This window comes from Quercus robur, chromosome 10, assembly GCF_932294415.1.
Source record: "Quercus robur chromosome 10, dhQueRobu3.1, whole genome shotgun sequence".
Taxonomy (NCBI): Eukaryota; Viridiplantae; Streptophyta; class Magnoliopsida; order Fagales; family Fagaceae; genus Quercus; species Quercus robur.
The window spans coordinates 5901266-5919722 of record NC_065543.1 but is presented as its reverse complement, the minus strand read 5'-3'; the positions used below and the strand labels follow the sequence as shown (position 1 = coordinate 5919722).

The 18457-nt window shown below is 40.2% G+C and overlaps 2 protein-coding genes across 2 annotated transcripts; both read left to right on the top strand.

Moving 5' to 3' along the window:
- Positions 1-579: 579 nt before the first annotated feature.
- Positions 580-6997, top strand: LOC126703773 (stearoyl-[acyl-carrier-protein] 9-desaturase, chloroplastic-like). Its single transcript, XM_050402848.1, has 3 exons — positions 580-853; positions 4823-5324; positions 6698-6997. The coding sequence occupies exons 1-3, from the start codon at positions 732-734 to the stop codon at positions 6995-6997; spliced, it is 924 nt and encodes a 307-aa protein (XP_050258805.1). The 5' UTR covers positions 580-731.
- Positions 6998-8197: 1200 nt separating this feature from the next.
- Positions 8198-11170, top strand: LOC126703772 (uncharacterized). The gene is made up of 5 exons (XM_050402847.1): positions 8198-8840; positions 8929-9108; positions 9185-9576; positions 9657-9902; positions 11063-11170. Exons 1-5 carry the CDS (start codon positions 8198-8200, stop codon positions 11168-11170), a joined length of 1569 nt encoding a protein of 522 aa, XP_050258804.1.
- The last annotated feature ends 7287 nt before the right edge of the window (positions 11171-18457 follow it).

The following is an 18457-nucleotide window of genomic DNA, read 5'->3' as shown; positions in this document are numbered from 1 at the left end:
TTTTTTTTGAGATAGACTTTACTTTTTTTTTTTTTAATAAACCTAATATTGGGCCACCTGAAAGTAATGAGTTTTCCAAAATAAATAGTGGAACTTTTTAAAGTAACCTTTTTTTTATATAATTTAAAAAAAAAAAAAAAACTTTTTAAAGTCAATTATCTTAATTAATTGTATGACATCCTAAAAAAACAGAGAGCCTAATTTCCACCCCCATGATAACAGACACACTAGAAATATAGTTGACATACCTTGTAGATTGTAGACTCGCCGGCAATATACTTATTAATATGGGAGACTTTCTTTGGCAAGGAATAACACTGTACACTAACCATTACCACACGCTAAAATAGTAAAATGCCAAATTTTCAACCCATTTCTGTATATAGAGCTGCACCTATGCAGAGCTACACATTTTTTAAATCATTAATTTTTAATAAATTTCATGGTTAAAAAGTACACTAGTGACCATGCCATCATACTTATAAATATAGTGACTTAATTCCATTAAGTCATTAAACTCCCTTAAAAGAAAGAAAAAATAGTCATTAAACTCTTTTCACACTCCACCACGTTTTCTTCTTCTGCTTCTTCTTCTTCTACCCCTCTCTCTCTCTCTCTCTCCCTAATTGATTTCTATATATACTATTGATTTTATAGCAACTAAGTACTAAGTTCCCTCTTTATCTCAGTGCCTGGTGTTCTAGAGCTACAAGAGAGGTTAAAGAGAAGGAATGACTTTAATACTCAACTCCTTCAACTTTCACTCCTTTCCTTCAGTACTTGCTCTCCCATCGATGAGATCGCATATATCTCCAAAGTTTTCTATGACCTCCACCAACTTCTCCAACACTAAGTGAGATTAAACTTCAAATTTCTCATCTTTTCACAAGGATTAACATTTTTCTTAATTAGAATTAAAGATGGATCAATAACTCATTTGAATTGTTGATTTTCACATCATGTATTATGATATCTTGATTTATTTTATTTGCTATTGAAACATGGTATATGAGCACACACACAAAGTCACTACAATACTATCCAGGGCAAGCTTGATATCAACTGAGGCCTAAGACGATGAATTCAAATGGAGCCTTTTAAATTTAAATATCAAATAAATAAATTTATTTACGCTAACCAAACCAAAGTTAATTTTATCAATTTATATTAACTAATATAAGGTTAATTTGATGAATTAATATTAGCTAATCTAATTACTTTCATATAAAAGAATTAAATATTATAGTTGAGGTATAAAATTTAAGGCAATGCATGATTAAGTAAAGTTGTGGTTTAATTTTCAAATTTATATTTGGTCTTAAGAGAGATAGAGATTGTTTGGTGCGTACTATTTGGAAGATTAGGTGGTCAATGTTTCCAATTTACCATTTAGGATATTGGTTCACAAAATATAAAATCTCAAGCTATTAAAGAAAATGATTATGTAACACATCTACAATTTTTTTTCTCTACATTTTAGGGTTTCAATTGGGTTACGTTTCTATTGGTCTTGTATTATGGAGTCTTGTGAAGATGAGAAAAAGAAAATGCTAAAGTTATGATAAAATTTAGTACAAAAGGTTCACAATTTGATGTTGCAATCATTAAAAAAAAAATTATAATCATAAAATTTGGGCCTTTTTATAATTGGGGTGAGACCTTTTTACAAAAGGGTAGAAACTATTTGTAGTTCAGGCTTTAGGCTGATTACTCTTTTTTTTTTTTTTTTAAATAATAAAAAAAAATAGTGTGATTGCTTAATTATTTAGAAATTATAAAAGATATGTTGATGCTTTTTTGCTAAAGACCCAATAGGCCCGCACGAAGCAAAGCCTAAGCCTGGGGCCCAATTATCTTTGTTTTTTTTTTTTTTTTTTTTTTTTTTTGGTTAAAAGGCCATTCATATAAACCAACAAAAGAAGTCTACACAGATACAGCCACCATACTAGCAGCAACTAGTCTAGCATAATACAAACCATTATTATCCTTAGCAACTAAAGTTTTCAGTTCAGCAGTAAAAGGAAACTCAAAAACAACAAAATCGTCCTTCAATTTTGTAATATTTGTTGGGTCATGTTAATGAGTGTCTTAGGCACTCGTTAACAATCCATTTTAGGAAAGTTTTGACATTATTTTTATGAGAAATGAAAAAAACTGTCAAAACATTAATTGTTTTTTTTTCTTTTCCCATAAAATCTTTCTTTAACTGGATTCTTAACTAGTACCCTAAGAACACTCTTTAGCATTTCCCATATTTGTTTTGTAATGTAGTATTTCATCCTACACGACCCAAAGTCATGTACTTTATTTATTGGGTGTGTTGGTTTAAAATGGACCCAAGTTACAAAACTTGCAAAGTCAGCTGCTGACAATTTACACACAAAAAGATACCTTCATTAGTTGCTCTGCGTATTTAGCCACGAGAAGCATCAAGCATGCCCCCTTCATTTAATGCTCTTTAATGAGCGTCGGCCAATTTATCATGTCCTTTAAGTGCCATTTTGGCCTAGAAGGGTTCAGCAAATCAAGGTTAGTAAAAACTTTACCCAAATTGTGATTAAACCAGCGCACTCTTATACCTAAGCAAAAACAAAATTGAAGCTTTGGCCAATTTATTATGTTCACTAAGTGCCATTTTCGATTATATAAATTTGCTGGCTAGTTTTTCCACAGTTTTTTGTAGCGGTTGAAAAAGTTTCATCACAAATAGCAAATCCTTTTTATAGTGTAGGACCATCTCAAATTTATTACAAAGCACTGCATTAATAACCCTTGTAATACCCATCTTACCTAAGACACTTTACTCAAACACTTAAGACATAGTACTATAGTAGTGCTCTCTCTCTCTCTCTCTCACTATATCCTTTGCTTTTCTCATCTCTTTTTTTTTTTTTTTTTCTTTTTTTCTTTTTTTGACACCATTAGATATTGAAAGTATTGTTTAATCTATTTTACTCCTGTGAGTTCGTTTCTTTATGATGCTTTCTTTTCCATGTTCCATTCCTCTGTTGGATGTCTAGAATTAGTTTTGAATTTGATTCCCTTCTCTTTTCAACCCATGTTAGTGGGCTCATTCCCATTTTGCTTGGGCTCACCCAAAATCAGCCCTACAAGATGTTTAAACTATATACCTTATTAATAAATGATGGATGCAACTGGCATTGCAGTTCGAAATTGCCTCTTTATTTCTTTTTCTTTTTCTTTTAATTTTTTCTATACGATACAACTCTTATAGACTTTTATTTATTTATTTATCTAGTTACATATTGTTTAACTCCATTTTTATAAAGCTAAAAAATAATTGGTACGGAACTGGCATACATAAACAAATGTATGTTTTCATATTGCGTTTAATTTGACCATGACTTGCATTTTAGCTTCAACGTTCTTACATTAACTATTTCTCTCACTTTCTTCATTTAATTTAGAGTAGCAGAAAAGTGTCTAGGCAATCCTAGTGAATTCAATGCAAACAAACCACATAAGAAGGTTGAAATTTTAAAATCTATGGAGGATTGAGCTAAAAATAATGTCCTAAACTCTCCCAAAACCTATTGAGGAATGTTGGCAACCGCAAGGCTTTTTACCAAATCCTACTTCTGATGGATTTATTGAGCAAGAATTAACATTTTTTTTATAATTAGAATGAAGGATGGATCAATAAATCATTTGAATTATTGATTTGCACATTATGTATTATAATATCATGATTTATTATATTTGTTTAGTAATATCTTATTTCATCCTACACATGGCCCAAGCCCGGGTACTTTAATGGGGGAAAGCAAAGGGGTATAGTATGGAGGGTAAAGATTAGGTCTATTTTGGGTTTAACATGGTCCAAGATATAAAGTTTCCAAAGTGGGCTGATGACACTTGCATAATTTGAGCAACCATTAATAAACCCATGTGCTAGCCATTTACACACAAAGGGATACCTTCACAAGTTGCTCTGTGACTAAAAATTCTACCTGACCGCATTTAGCAATGAGAAGCATGCCAACTTTGTTTAATGCTTTCTGATGAGCTTTGGCAGATTTATTTGGTTCTCTAAGTACTATTTTGGCCTAAAAGGGTTCAACAAAACCAGGTTAGAAAAATATTTATCTAAATTATGATTAATCCAGCCCACCCTAGTACTTATGCAAAAACAAAAATGAAGCTTGCCATCCTTTCATTGAACCTAGGAGCATCATAAATTTATTACAAAGCATTGCATTAATAATCCAGTTAATAACCATCTTACCCAAAACACTTACTCTACTTAATCACTTAAGACCATCTAAGATAACAGCACTTAAGGGTGTTTTGTACATACGGTAGCACAATGGTGCTCTCTATTTCTTTTTCCATCTCCTTTACTTTCCTCATTTTTCTATATTTGACACTATCAAATATCGAAAGTATTGTTTAATCTACTTTACCTCTGGTGAATTGATGTCATTGAGTTGTTTTCTTCGCTATGTACCATTAACCTCTATTGGATGTCTAGAAGGCGTTTTAGACTTGACTTCCATTCTCTTTTGGGCTCACCCAAAATCAACCCTTACCAATAAATGATGGATGCATTTGGCATTGTAGTTCAAAATCACATTTGTTTTTCATGATACAACTTTTATAAACTTTGTTTTTTTTTTTTTTTTTTTTAATTTCTTTTTATCTAGGTACAGTTTTTTTAAACAATTACAATTTCATAGAGCTAAAATTAATCTATACCAAACTGATATACATAAACAAACTATTGTTTTCATAAGTATTTAATTTGACCATGTTTTTCATTTTAGATTCAACATCTTAACATTAATTGCTCCCCTCTTTTTAGATCTAGAGGAGCAGAAAAGTGTTTAAGGCATTCTAGTGAATTTAATGTGAACAAAGCCCATCCCATGCTACCTAAGACAGTTGAAATTTTCAAATCTATGGAGGATTGGGCTAAAAACAATGTCCTAAATCTCCTAAAACCTGTTGAGGAATGTTGGCAACCACAAGATTTTTTGCCAGACCCTACCTCAGATGGATTTGTTGAGCAAGTCAATGAACTAAGGAAGAGAACAAGAGACATTCCTGACGAGTACTTTGTTGCCTTAGTTGGTGATATGATCACAGAAGAAGCCCTTCGAACTTATCAAACTCGAATTAATTCCACAGAAAATTTCCATGATGAAACAGGTGTAGATAACACACCTTGGGCAATTTGGATAAGGGCATGGAGTGCAGAAGAAAACAGGCATGGTGATCTTCTCAATAAATACCTTTTCCTTTCTGGAAGAGTTGACATGAAACAAATTGAGAAGACAACTCAATACTTGATTGGGTCAGGAATGGTAAGATATGCAACATGAGAATTTCAAAACTTTTTTAACTTTTGAGAAATGAAGATTTTAATAATTTAACTAGTATCTTAACAATTTTTTTCCTTTTGCACCTTAAAATATAAAATAAAATAAAATCATAAAGAAATTTATGAGAGAAAAAATTAACATGATTTAGTCTCAACCACTTATTTTCTGCAAGAAAAAAGTTTTAAATTGTTATATATATATTTTTTGTGAAGACATGAGACAATTTTAATAATTTAACTAGTATTTTAACAATTTTCTCCTTTTACACCTTAAAATTTAAAAAAAAAAAAAAAAAACTTAAATAAATTTATGAGAGAAAAAATTTAACATGATTTAGTCTTAAGCACCTATTGTCTGCAAGAAAAAAAGTTTTAAATAGTTATATATATTTTTTGTGAAGACATGAGACATGATGACAAGATAATTCTTTTTTTTTTAAAATAAAAAATAAGACTTGATATGGTGGAGATACCACAATGAATTAATATATTTGGTAATTTTATTTACTTATGTGCACATTTCATTTTTATTTATAAGTTTTCAAAATAAATATCAACTATCAAAATTTAAAAAAATATATCCAATTAATGAGGACAAGTATGCAAAAGTGTTCCTAACATGTCCAACATGGACATGTTAGAGGTTTTGAAGTATCCATGCTTCTTAGGGGTTAACTATTCTAATTATCAGTTTTGATTATCAAATAGGTCCAATTCCAATCAAAATAATTCTAGGTTTTCAAAATTGCAGTCAGTTCTTTGTCCAAACTTCTAACATAATTCAAATACATTAGCTATAACTCTCTTTTAACACAATGTCACATTGAGTTTGCATCTAAAACCTAACATTGACGATTTAAGCCTTGCTATGTTATTCCCACATGAAATGCTCTTCAAATTTATAATGTTATTGGATGGAGATCTACACTCTCAAAATTCATATAGTTCAACATGTTAATGTCTAATGCATTTTGAACCTAGGATATTGGCACCGGGGATAATCATACCTTTGGACCATTTACACATCATTCCAAGAACAAGCAGCATTTATCTCCCATGGGAACACAGCCAAGCTAGCCATGCAACATGGGGAAGTAAAGCTTGAAATAATTTCTTTGGCCAACTTTTAATCTCTAACTCATACAATTAATAATTACAACTCTCTTTAACACTGTCACTGTCACAAGGAGTTTGCATCACAAACCTAAAATAGCCATTGGCGAGTTAAGCCTTGCTTTCATATTACATTTACATAACCTTGCTTAAGATGTTCCTTATTATACTGTTACAGTGTTGGATGGAGATTTTTATTCTTAAAATTTGTATGGATTAACTTGATGTGCATTTTGTACCTAGGATCTTGGCCACGGGTATGATCCATACCTTTTAACCATTTACACATCATTCCAAGAACGAGCAACATTTATTTCTCATGGGAACACAGCCAAGCTGGCCATGCAATATGGGGACATAAAGCTTGCCCAGATATGTGGCATAATAGCCTCAGATGAGAAGCGCCATGAAACTGCATATTCAAATATAGCTGAAAAGCTTTTTGAGCTCGATCCAAATGATATGGTAATAGCCTTTACAGACATGATGAGGAAGAAAATCTCAATGCCAGCCCATTTGATGTATGATGGCCATGACCATTGATGGAACACAAGTCCGTCAGTGAATGAGCAGATGGAATCACTCGTGGAATGTGAAGATTTGCTCGACGAAGGACACCGGTGTGGCGCCTGCCACAAAGTCTCCGATGCCAAAGTTAGGATCACAATTAGACACAATAAAGGAATCAAAGATAGTTTCAGAGTATTTTTGCATATATCTTCTTCTGTTGGTTGTATGAAAGTTTTATACCTGAAGCTTTAAGGGCTAGCCGTTGAGGCTGTTAATGCCTTCTTTTGTAACGTACCTGGTCAGTAATGAGACTTTTAAGAGGCTCTTCAACGGTCTGCTTGGTCGATTTGGTAACTGCTCGGATCATTGATTGACTGCATTGAATAACTCCCTGCCTTCGTCAGTGATGATGGCTTTCTTCGTTGTTTCTGATTACCTCGTCATGGATGACTCTCCCGTCCATACTGTTATCTTCGTCAGTGGGATGTAGAGTCGTCATTCCCGTCAGTTGCCCCCCAGGTTCTGGGGTCGTCGGTGACCCGTCATGACGATCACAGAAGGTGAAAAGTTTTTCTTGTGACTCTTGGGGTTTTGTTCCGCTTTTAATGCTTAGTGGCGGCGCTACACGCAATCATGGCCACGTGGCGCTTGATGGTCTGTGGAATTAATGGCATGGCCCTTGGGTTTCCCGCTGGTTTTTCAATCGTTTTTGGGCCCATATTTAAAACTTCTCCTTTTCAATTTTTCGTCTATTTCTCAGAGAGCAAAAACCAACCAGTTTTTTAGTGATACTCTGAGCACTTTGAGACTTCTTTTCTTCTCCGATTTGCCTTACGCTGTGCTTCTGCCGTTCTGCCATTGGAGGTATGTTTTTCTTTCCTTTTTCTTTCTTCTTTTTCTTCTTTTACTGTAGCGTAACTACTGATTTGCTATTCCCTTTCGTTTCTATTCTGGTGTTGGTTTTTGTTCTTTTTTTTTTGGGGGTTTCAGTTTCGTACTTTGTTTTTCTGCCTTTCGATTTATGTATTGTCCATGGTTGATAGCTTGGAGGTTAGGATAGCTTGCCCGTCGATCTCCTTCCTTTTTGCGCGTCTAGGGGGGTCTTTGGGTACTTACCCTTTTTTAGAAAATTTTGTGTACGAGGGCAATAGTCTGAGCGTCGTTTTGAGTGAATTGTTGCCTTTGCTCCATCAATCACTGAATTGGTTTGAGGGTTTAGGAGGGAGAGGATTAATGTCTGAGGTTAGGTCTAGTGACCTCGAGACTGGGCTATCGTCCAGTGGTGGCCCGGCTGAAGGAGATACAGCCGTCTCTGGTTCTCGAGAGGTTAGGGCTTTTTATGCCCTTAGGGAGATTTGTGGTCTGGATGACGAGACCGTGAATAGATTTAAGGATAGGTTTCAATTTCCGTCTAGGGTTCGTGTCCGTCGTTCTAGGGAAGAGGATAGGGCTTGTCACTTCTTTCCAGGCGAAATATGCTTTTACGAGTCAGCCTTCACCTGTGGGCTTAGGTTCCCCGTCCACCCGTTCTTGATGGAACTTTTAGATCATTTTGGTATAGCCCCTGGACAGCTCATGCCAAACTCGTGGAGGATCGTCATCAACTGTATGCAAATATGGTTGGCCTCCAACGGGGATATGATCAGGATAGGTGAGCTCACCTACCTGTATCGTTTGAAAGAGTCTAAGGAGTGGGGGTATTATGAATTAGTCCCTTGGGAGAGAAAGATTAGGATCGTCAAGGGATTGCCCTCGTCATTCAGGTATTGGAAGTCGCGCTTTTTCTTTGTGTCTGGGGACGACTTCGAGACCCAATCTAGCCGTGATTGGGGTGATATCCCGAGGTTGCTCCGTCGGTGGGGAACCCCGACCTTAGGTGCGTCAGTATTTCTCCCCGTTGTTTCAATCTTGCCAATTTTGAAGTTCTGGTCTTGCTGACTTCTTTGTTTCTTCGTTTGGTGTAGTTAAGAGACGGCCTGGGCTGAAGAGACGATATAAGGAACGCATAGAGACCGCCATCGGGTACGCTGAGACGATTGAGAGCTGGGATGAACTGGTTGACCCCAGGTCTCTTGCATTTTACAACCTTGGTCCTGACCCATCTCCTTTCGTTCTTCGTCAGCTCGGCATTGAAGGCAAAAAGAGTAAGTTTCAACTTCGTCAATGCTGATTCTTCTTATGTACACTTAAGCAAATTTTTGACATGCTTTCTTCTTGCAGAGATGACGACAAAATTCAACAAGGACATGTATGCAAAGATGAGGTCAAAGAAGGACGAGCCCCTGTCCAGTCTGGGAAAGAAGACTGTGCGAGTCACCGGCAAGGGTCCTGCCTCCATCCCCCTCAGCATCGTTCCTTCCATAGCTTCTGAGACGACGAGGACTGCTTCCCCAACCGTTTCCATAGAAGAGCTTCCTACTCCCGGCTCCAAAAGGCCGCGCGTGTCTGGTAAAGGGAAGGAGAAGACGGGTACCCGTTCATCCACCATATGGGATGACGAGTCTCTGGCCGTGGAAAGAGCTCACGAGGTTGTTACTTCATCGGACTTGAAGGCTCTCTCTGACCTATCCTTGAACGATGTGGCCTCTCGTCACGTCCACAAACTTGTCCAGGTGTGGGGTTCTTCTCTCTTTATCATCATTATTATTATTATTATTTTTTTTCTATAGACGACCTCATGATTCCCTTCCAGGTACTGGGAGAAAGTCTCCATATCACTGCTGAGTACCTCACTCAAGGGGCCAAGGTGGCGTCTTTGGTAACCCGGATGGAGGCTTTGGAGAAGGAGAACTCCGACCTGAGGACGAACCTAATCACTTCCATGGACGAGGCAACGACGTTGAAGGAGAAGGTCAAGGTGTTGGAGGACGACCTCAGAGTTGAGCGCGATTTGACTCTCGAGAAGGACGAGCAGATTCAGGCAGCCAAGGAGAAACTGGTGATGCTCCCGATGATGCTCCCGAGCCTGTTGCTGACGTGCCGGCCAGTGAAGGCACGGCTGATGCTTGACTCTTTTTACTTAGGAAAATTTTTTGTTTTATTGTGGGTGCCCGTCTGGTTTTGGGCCTTTCTTTTTGTAAATCTAATTCCAAAACAATTTACTTTATTTTGAAAACAATGATATTGGCCCAGTGTTTATGGGCTGGAATGAAGGGTACTTACTTTTCTTCTTGAGGTTCTGGTTGATTTACATCCGTCCGTACTTTTTGTGCTTTGTTAATTTAGTTGTTGATTCAATGCACTGTGCTCTTTCGTCAACTGACTTCTGCCATTTGACTTATGCCCGTTCAGGCGGACTCCTGTCACTTGATCTTTTAACCTCATTATTATTGTCGTCAGTAACTTACATCCGTCAAGGCGGAATCTTGTTAGTCTTTTAACCATAGTATTATGGTCGTCGGTAACTTACATCCGTCAAGGCGGAATCTTGTTACTTAGTCTTTTGACCATAGTATTACGGTCGTCGGTAACTTACATCCGTCAAAGCGGAATCTTGTTACTTAGTCTTTTAACCATAGTATTATGGTCGTCGGTAACGTACATCCGTCAAAGCGGAATCTTGTTACTTAGTCTTTTAACCATAGTATTATGGTCGTCGATAACTTACATCCGTCAAAGCGGAATCTTGTTACTTAGTCTTTTAACCATAGTATTATGGTCGTCGGTAACTTACATCCGTCAAGGCGGAATCTTGTTACTTAGTGATTTATAGGCCTCATGGTCGACCTGTACTGCCTGCGCAAAAACATTGAAGGAGTAATATTTTTATTAACTTCAGTAACGAGTGCATTCGTGTATTACATTTACTCATGGTATTTCTTTAAATGCTCAATGTTCCAAGGACGAGGGAGCTTTCGTCCGTCTATAGTTTCTAGATGGTAACTCCCTTGCCTAGAGTAGTGAACGACGCGATATGGCCCTTCCCATGTAGGGCCCAGCTTCCCTTGAGTAGGATCTTTAGTAGCTATAGTGACTTTGCGAAGGACGAGGTCCCCTATGGCCAGACGCCTGAGTTTGACCCTCTTATTGTAATATTCTGCCATTTTCTTTTGATACTTTGTCATTCTACTGGACGCATTGTCTCTTACTTCATCCAAGCAATCCAGGTTGAACCGCAACCCCTCGTCATTGAGTCCCTCTCTGAAAGCTCCTCGCCTGATGCTTGTTACTCCAACTTCTACTGGGATCACTGCTTCTGCGCCGTAGGTAAGCCTGAAGGGTGTTTCTCCTGTCGGGGTTCTGGCTGTAGTCCTGTATGCCCATAAGACACTAGGCAGTTCTTCTGGCCAGGCACCTTTTGCTTCGTCCAGCTTGGTTTTGATTATCTTGAGCAACGTCCTGTTTGTTACTTCCGTCTGTCCATTTGCCTGGGGGTGTCCCGGGGATGAGAATTGATTCTTGATCCCGAGGTCCGAGCAGAACTCTCTGAAGCCTTGGTTGTCGAACTGCTTCCCATTATCAGATATGATCGTCAAAGGGATCCCGAACCTGCAGATTATGTTTTTCCACACGAAGCTCCGGATCCGAGCCTCAGTAATGGTTGCTAGGGCTTCTGCTTCAACCCATTTTGTGAAATAATCAATAGCAACTAGAAGGAATTTTACCTAACCTTTACCTTGGGGCAGAGGACCGACGATGTCGATTCCCCATTGCGCGAATGGCCATGGGGAGGATATGGTCGTCATCTTCTCTGCTGGAAGCCGTTGTACATTCCCGTACCGCTGGCATCTGTCGCATCTTCTGACGAGGTCAGCAGCATCCCCCTGCATGGTTGGCCAAAAGTACCCCGCTCTTATTACCTTGTTTACTAGGGATCTGGGGCCGGCATGGTCGCCACAGACTCCTCCGTGTACTTCTTCAAGGATGTATTTGGCCTCATCCTCGTCGACGCACTTTAGGTAAGGCATAGAGAAGCCTCTCTTGTACAATACGTCATTTAGGATCGTGAACCTGGCCGCTCTCTTTTTGACCTTTCTGGCTTCGTCAGTATTCTGAGGTAAGTGTCCGTCTCGGAGGAAGGATATTAAGGGCGTCATCCAAGTGTTTGTGCTCTGGGTGGTGAGTACTGCCACCTCTTCAATACTTGGGTATTTCTGAATTTCTATTGCCACGTCTGTGCTCGTCATTCCTGCTTCTGACGACGCTAGCTTCGACACTTCGTCAGCTTCAATATTCTGGTTTCTTGGTATCTGGACGAAATCCACTGTGTCGAACTCCTGAGCTAATTGCCTCGTCAGTTTAAGGTATTTCTGCATCCTTTCTTCCTTTGCCTCGTACTCTCCACTGATCTGTCCGATTACTAGTTTTGAATCACTCTGGACCAGCAAACTTTTGGCACCAAGAGCTTTTCCAAGCCTCAAGCCCGTCAATATTCCTTCATATTCGGCTTCGTTATTGGTGGCTGGGAATTCCAGTTGAACTCCATATTTCATCACTTCTCCGTCGGGGGTAATTATGACGACCCCTACTCCCCCCCTCTTTTGGGCTGACGAACCATCCGTCTGTATTGTCCATTTATCAACTTCGTCTGTAGTTCCGTTCTCGTCTGGAAGAGTGAATTCAGCGATGAAGTCAGCCAGAGCTTGTGCCTTGATAGCTGCTCTCGGATGGTATTCGATGTCAAATTGGCTGAGTTCGATTGCCCATTGGACCATTCTCCCTGCTGCTTCCGGTTTGTTCATTGATTTCTTAATTGGCTGATCCGTCATCACGAGGATAGGATTTGACTGGAAATACGGCCTGAGTTTGCGCGAGGCTACTATAAGCGCGAACGCAATCTTTTCGATCCTTGGGTACCTGAACTCAGCTCCTTGAAAGGCTTGACTGACGTAGTACACTGGGAGTTGCTTCTTGCCTTCTTCTCTAATCAAGGCTGCGCTTACTGCCGAGGCTGACACCGCCAGGTACAAGTATAGGTTCTCCCCTCCTTTGGACGGGCTCAGGAGAGGCGGACTGCTCAGGTATCGCTTCAGCTCTTGGAACGCTGCTTCGCATTCATCAGTCCAAGCAAAAGCCTGCTTGAGGGTTTTGAAAAAGGGCAGGCATTTGTCTGTGGCCCTAGAGACGAACCTATTTAGAGCTGCTATCCTGCCTGTAAGTTTTTGTACATCCTTGACGGTCTTTGGTGGGGCCATGTCAATGATAGCTTGTACTTTTTCTGGATTGGCTTCTATTCCTCTCTGGGACACCATGAATCCCAAGAATTTTCCCGAGGCTACCCCAAAAACACATTTGTTTGGATTCAACTTCATTTGGTGTTTTCTCAGTGTTGCGAAAGTCTCCTCCAGGTCGTCCAGATGAGCGAGCTCCTCCTTACTCTTGACGAGCATATCGTCTACGTATACCTCCATGTTTCTGCCAATTTGTTGGTTGAACATTTTGTTTACCATCCTCTGATATGTAGCTCCAGCATTTTTCAACCCAAAAGGCATCACCTTGTAACAATAGAGTCCCTGGCTGGTGATGAAGGCGGTCTTCTCCTGGTCTTCTTCAGCCATCTTTATTTGATTGTACCCTGAGAAGGCGTCCATGAACGTCAATAATTTGTGTCCAGCGGTGGAGTCCACGAGCTGGTCTATCCTTGGTAGAGGGAAGCTGTCCTTTGGGCATGCTTTATTCAGGTCGGTGAAGTCTACACACATTCTCCACTTTCCATTTGGTTTCTTTACCAGGACGACGTTGGCGAGCCATTCTGGGTAGTATACCTCCCGGATGAACCCAGCCGTCAAGAGTTTGGTTACCTCCTCTGCTACTGCCTGATCTCGCTCTGGAGCGAAAGTTCTTCGTCGTTGCTGAATGGGCTTCCTGTTGGGGTCCACATTCAGTCGATGCTGGATGATCTCTGGAGATATGCCTGGCATGTCCTCGTGACTCCATGCAAAGACATCAAGATTCCCTTTAAGGAACTTTATGAGTCTCGCTCTCATCTCAGGGCTTAGCGTCGTCCCTATCCTGGTTGTCCTGTCCGCATTCCCTTCTACCAATTCCACTGCTTCCAGGACCTCCACTCCGTCTTCCTCTTTTTCTTCTATCGTCCACGTGTGGTTCTCCTTTCTGGCCAGTACGGCCTGGTAGCACTCCCTTGCCAGGACCTGATCACCCTTCACTTCCCCCACACCATCGTCTGTTGGGAATTTCACCTTCAAACAGTAAGTTGACGTTGCTGCCTTCCACTTGTTTAGGGTAGGCCGCCCAATGATGACATTGTAGGACGAGGGGCAATCTACAACCAGGAAATCTACTTGTTTGGTCAGCTGCAACGGATAGGTTCCTGCTGTCACCGTCAGAGTTACTATACCCCTGGGGTAGACCCTGTCTCCACTGAAACTGACAAGCGGAGAGTCGAATGGACGAAGCCTTTTTGGATCTAACTTCAACTGCTGGAAGGCTGGGAGGTAGATGATATCCGCTGAGCTCCCGTTATCAACAAGGATCCTTCTGGTAGTGAACCCTTCTATATTCAGCACTATGACCAGGGGATCGTTGTGAGGCTGCTTCACTCCCCTGGCGTCTCCTTCATTAAAGGACATATCTTGGTATGTTCGTTGGTACTTGGACGGAGGAATGGCGTGGACGCTGTTTACCTGTCTGTGGTATGCTTTTCTAAGTGATCTGAATGACCCTCCTGAGATCGGTCCTCCCGTGATCGTGTTTATCTCCCCGATCACTTTGCGTGGAGGTTGTGACGTATGGTCGTCATCCCGAGTGAAGGATTCATTTTGGGTCCTGTTGTCGTCTCTGAACTTGCTGTATTCTCCTTTCTTTACATATTTCTGCAACTTTCCTTTCCGTATTAACTCCTCTATTTGTTCCTTCAGGTCTCTGCAATCTTCTGTGTTGTGGCCGTGGTCTTTGTGGAACCGGCAATACTTGTTCTTGTCACGTACGTTGGGGGACGAGTGTAATGGCCTGGGCCATTTGAGATAATGCTCATCCTTGATCTGCGTGAAAATCTTGTCAACAGGCATAACCAAAGGAGTAAATTTTACCTGACGAGGATTTTTGTCATCTCTCCTTCTATTCCCGTCACTGTTCCGACGTTCTGGTCTGTCTCTCTTTTGCCCTCTGCGGTCGTCTTCCCTCTTGAACTTGTCTCCTAGCCTCTCGGTATCTTTTATGGCAGCTAGAGCGTCTTCCGCGTTCATGTATTTTTGGGCCTTCAGGAGCATCTCAGCCATTGTCTTCGGGGGGTTTTTGGCGAGAGAGGCTACAAGGTCTCTGGATTTCAACCCTGCCTTGAAGGTCGTCAGTTGTACCTTGTCATCAGCTTCATCCACCTCCAGAGTTTCCCGGGTGAATCGCTTGACATATGACCTCAAAGTCTCCTTCTCTCCCTGTCTTATGGTGAGTAAGTAATCTACTGGTCTCCTTGGGCGTTGTCCCCCTATGAAGTGACGCAGGAAAGCACTACTTAGCTGATCGAAGTTGTCTATGGACGAGTTTGGCAACTTAGTAAACCACTCTCTTGCAGCTCCTTTGAGAGTCGTAGGGAAGGAACGACACAATATCTCGTCAGGTGGTTGCTGAAGGCCTAGAGTCGTCTTAAAGGTATTAAGATGATCCTGAGGGTCCTTGAGTCCGTCGAATGGTTCTAATTGAGGCAGGCGAAACTTTGACGGCACGGGGCAATCAAGTACTGCAGCAGTGAAGGGCGAATCTGTAGCCCTTACCATCTTGTCTACACTCCGGTCTGTCTTTTCCTTGATAGCGCTCCTTAGTTCGTCCATTTCTTTCCTCATTTCTCGAAGAAGATCTGAGTTCTGTTCGTCCGGAGTAGTTGGTCTCCGGGGGGTTTCCCTCTGTTGGCTATCCCTTGAGTCCGGGGGGTTTCCCTTAAGTCCGTCGAATGGTTCTAATTGAGGCAGGCGAAACTTTGACGGCACGGGGCAATCAAGTACTGCAGCAGTGAAGGGCGAATCTGTAGCCCTTACCATCTTGTCTACACTCCGGTCTGTCTTTTCCTTGATAGCGCTCCTTAGTTCGTCCATTTCTTTCCTCATTTCTCGAAGAAGATCTGAGTTCTGTTCGTCCGGAGTAGTTGGTCTCCGGGGGGTTTCCCTCTGTTGGCTATCCCCCTCTCCCTCCGTGTTACCCTTGGACCGGTTTTCTTCCTGTTGAGCTTGTTGAACCTGTTGGAGCCGCAGCTTCATTTCCTGGTTCTGCCGGGTGAGTTCCTCAATGGTAGCTGCCAGGGCTTGAACTTGCTGGGCCAAGGTCGTTGAATCTGGGTTGGATTCCATCTGGATATGGTGAATTGAAGGAAACTACGTTTTCGGATGTAAATCTGAAAACTCGTCCCCACAGATGGCGCCAAACTGATGGAACACAAGTCCGTCAGTGAATGAGCAGATGGAATCACTCGTGGAATGTGAAGATTTGCTCGACGAAGGACACCAGTGTGGCGCCTGCCACAAAGTCTCCGATGCCAAAGTTAGGATCACAATTAGACACAATAAAGGAATCAAAGATAGTTTCAGAGTATTTTTGCATATATCTTCTTCTGTTGGTTGTATGAAAGTTTTATACCTGAAGCTTTAAGGGCTAGCCGTTGAGGCTGTTAATGCCTTCTTTTGTAACGTACCTGGTCAGTAATGAAACTTTTAAGAGGCTCTTCAACGGTCTGCTTGGTCGATTTGGTAACTGCTCGGATCATTGATTGACTGCATTGAATAACTCCCTGCCTTCGTCAGTGATGATGGCTTTCTTCGTTGTTTCTGATTACCTCGTCATGGATGACTCTCCCGTCCATACTGTTATCTTCGTCAGTGGGATGTAGAGTCGTCATTCCCGTCAACCATAATCTTTTTAATCACTTTGCTATGGTTGCATCAAGGATTGGGGTCTACACGGCTAGGGACTACGGAGAAATTGTGGAACTTTTGGTGGCTAAATGGAAGGTAGAGAAGCTTACTGGACTTACAAGTGAGGGTCGAGAAGCCCAGGACTATGTATGTAGGTTGGCTCAAAGGATGAGAAGACTTGAGGGGAGAGCTATAGCAAAGGCCCAAAAAGCACCCAGTATTCCTTTTAGCTGGATTTCTGGTAGAGTGGTGTAGCTAGATTTGATGGGTTCTATTTTACTTGCTTTCTTTTTGTGTTTGGATAATTTAAATATTAAAATAATTGGGGAGGGTGGATTGAAGCTTAGTTCTCTTTATAATAATTCCACACAATGTCACTTTGCTACAAATGAAATAAACTACCAATTATAAATAAATCCTAACGTCGGATTATATGAGCAAAATGAAGTACAAATCATGTGTTAAATCATAAAGGATAAGGTGGTACTATTCTTACTTAATTAGTCTTATTTAATTGTAACCAAAGATTTTACTTAAGAAAAATGTTAGAATTATTATCCAAAGTTTATTGTCTTTAGATTGATGTGACAGCTTATATTGCATTACCACATTGATTGTTTTGGTAATCATTTTACATACACTTAATTGCACCACCACTATAATCCCATTGTTACTAATAAATGGTTAGTATATTAAAAACTTTATGGTGAAAAAAATACTAAGAATTTTAGAGAATCTCAATCTATTAAGTTGATTTCTACCTGTCAGAAGTCTTGTTGCTCAATTAACACCTCTTGGTGTTTTCAATTGAGACATTCAAATTTTAAATCCACCCTCACCTATTTTAACGGGCACCTAAGAATTTTAGAGGATTGCATCCTATCTCCCTCTCTCCCACTATCAATCTATTAAAAAAAATTTATTAAAGTTGGCTTAGGCCTAAGCTAAGAAATTATTTAGTGCACTTAGTGCAACACACTTTCCTCTCGTATTAATGTGGATGCCAAGTGAGGGGTTCAAATTTATGAGAGAGGAAAATGCAATACAGTGGGTGCACTACATAATTTCATAATGAGTAGGTTGTTTGGACCCCAAATCCTAATAAATAAGTGCTACCCATAAAAACAGGCCAACAACTCTAAGCTTGGTAAGCCCCACATCAAAAGCCCACAAAGGCCGAGTAGTGAACCTAAACAAGCGAAGGTGCTACAAATCCTAATACTCAGTGCTACCCATCAAGAGCCCACATACACTTCAAAAGAACGAAAGGGAAGGTGCCACAAGGTGCATGTCAAATCCATTTATTACCCTCAACTTTGCTGCCCATTTCGTCAAAGATAAAGATCTTCCATTCATGGCTAGAATAAGGAAATACTTTCTCATCACTAATTACCCAAAAGCAGAAATAAAGGTTACAATTATAGGGAAAAGTCAAGAGTTTGTTGTCAGAGGGCTTTGGGGTTCGATAAGGATGGAGGGTTAAAAATGGAAAGATGACTCCGCGGCTGTTTTGTGACTTTCCTTCATGACAATTATCTTTATTTATTTGTTTAATCTGATGTTTAGTGTTTTTTTTTTTTTTAATGTTTTCTTTTAATTACCATGTGTAGCTAAATTTATAATTAAGATTGAGGATGAAACTTTGTTAAGGATTATCATTTTTATTTATGAGATTTAATTTTTCTCACCATAC

What these genes read in the sequence shown, in the direction of transcription:
- LOC126703773 (XM_050402848.1), top strand. Translation starts at nt 732, where the DNA reads ATGACTTTAATACTCAACTCCTTCAACTTTCACTCCTTTCCTTCAGTA. An exon ending in ACCAACTTCTCCAACACTAA is followed by an intron (nt 854 to 4,822) that starts GTGAGATTAAAC and finishes CCCTCTTTTTAG; the next exon opens with ATCTAGAGGAGCAGAAAAGT. An exon ending in ACTTGATTGGGTCAGGAATG is followed by an intron (nt 5,325 to 6,697) that starts GTAAGATATGCA and finishes TTTTGTACCTAG; the next exon opens with GATCTTGGCCACGGGTATGA.
- LOC126703772 (XM_050402847.1), top strand. Translation starts at nt 8,198, where the DNA reads ATGTCTGAGGTTAGGTCTAGTGACCTCGAGACTGGGCTATCGTCCAGT. An exon ending in GTGGGGAACCCCGACCTTAG is followed by an intron (nt 8,841 to 8,928) that starts GTGCGTCAGTAT and finishes CGTTTGGTGTAG; the next exon opens with TTAAGAGACGGCCTGGGCTG. An exon ending in CGGCATTGAAGGCAAAAAGA is followed by an intron (nt 9,109 to 9,184) that starts GTAAGTTTCAAC and finishes TTCTTCTTGCAG; the next exon opens with AGATGACGACAAAATTCAAC.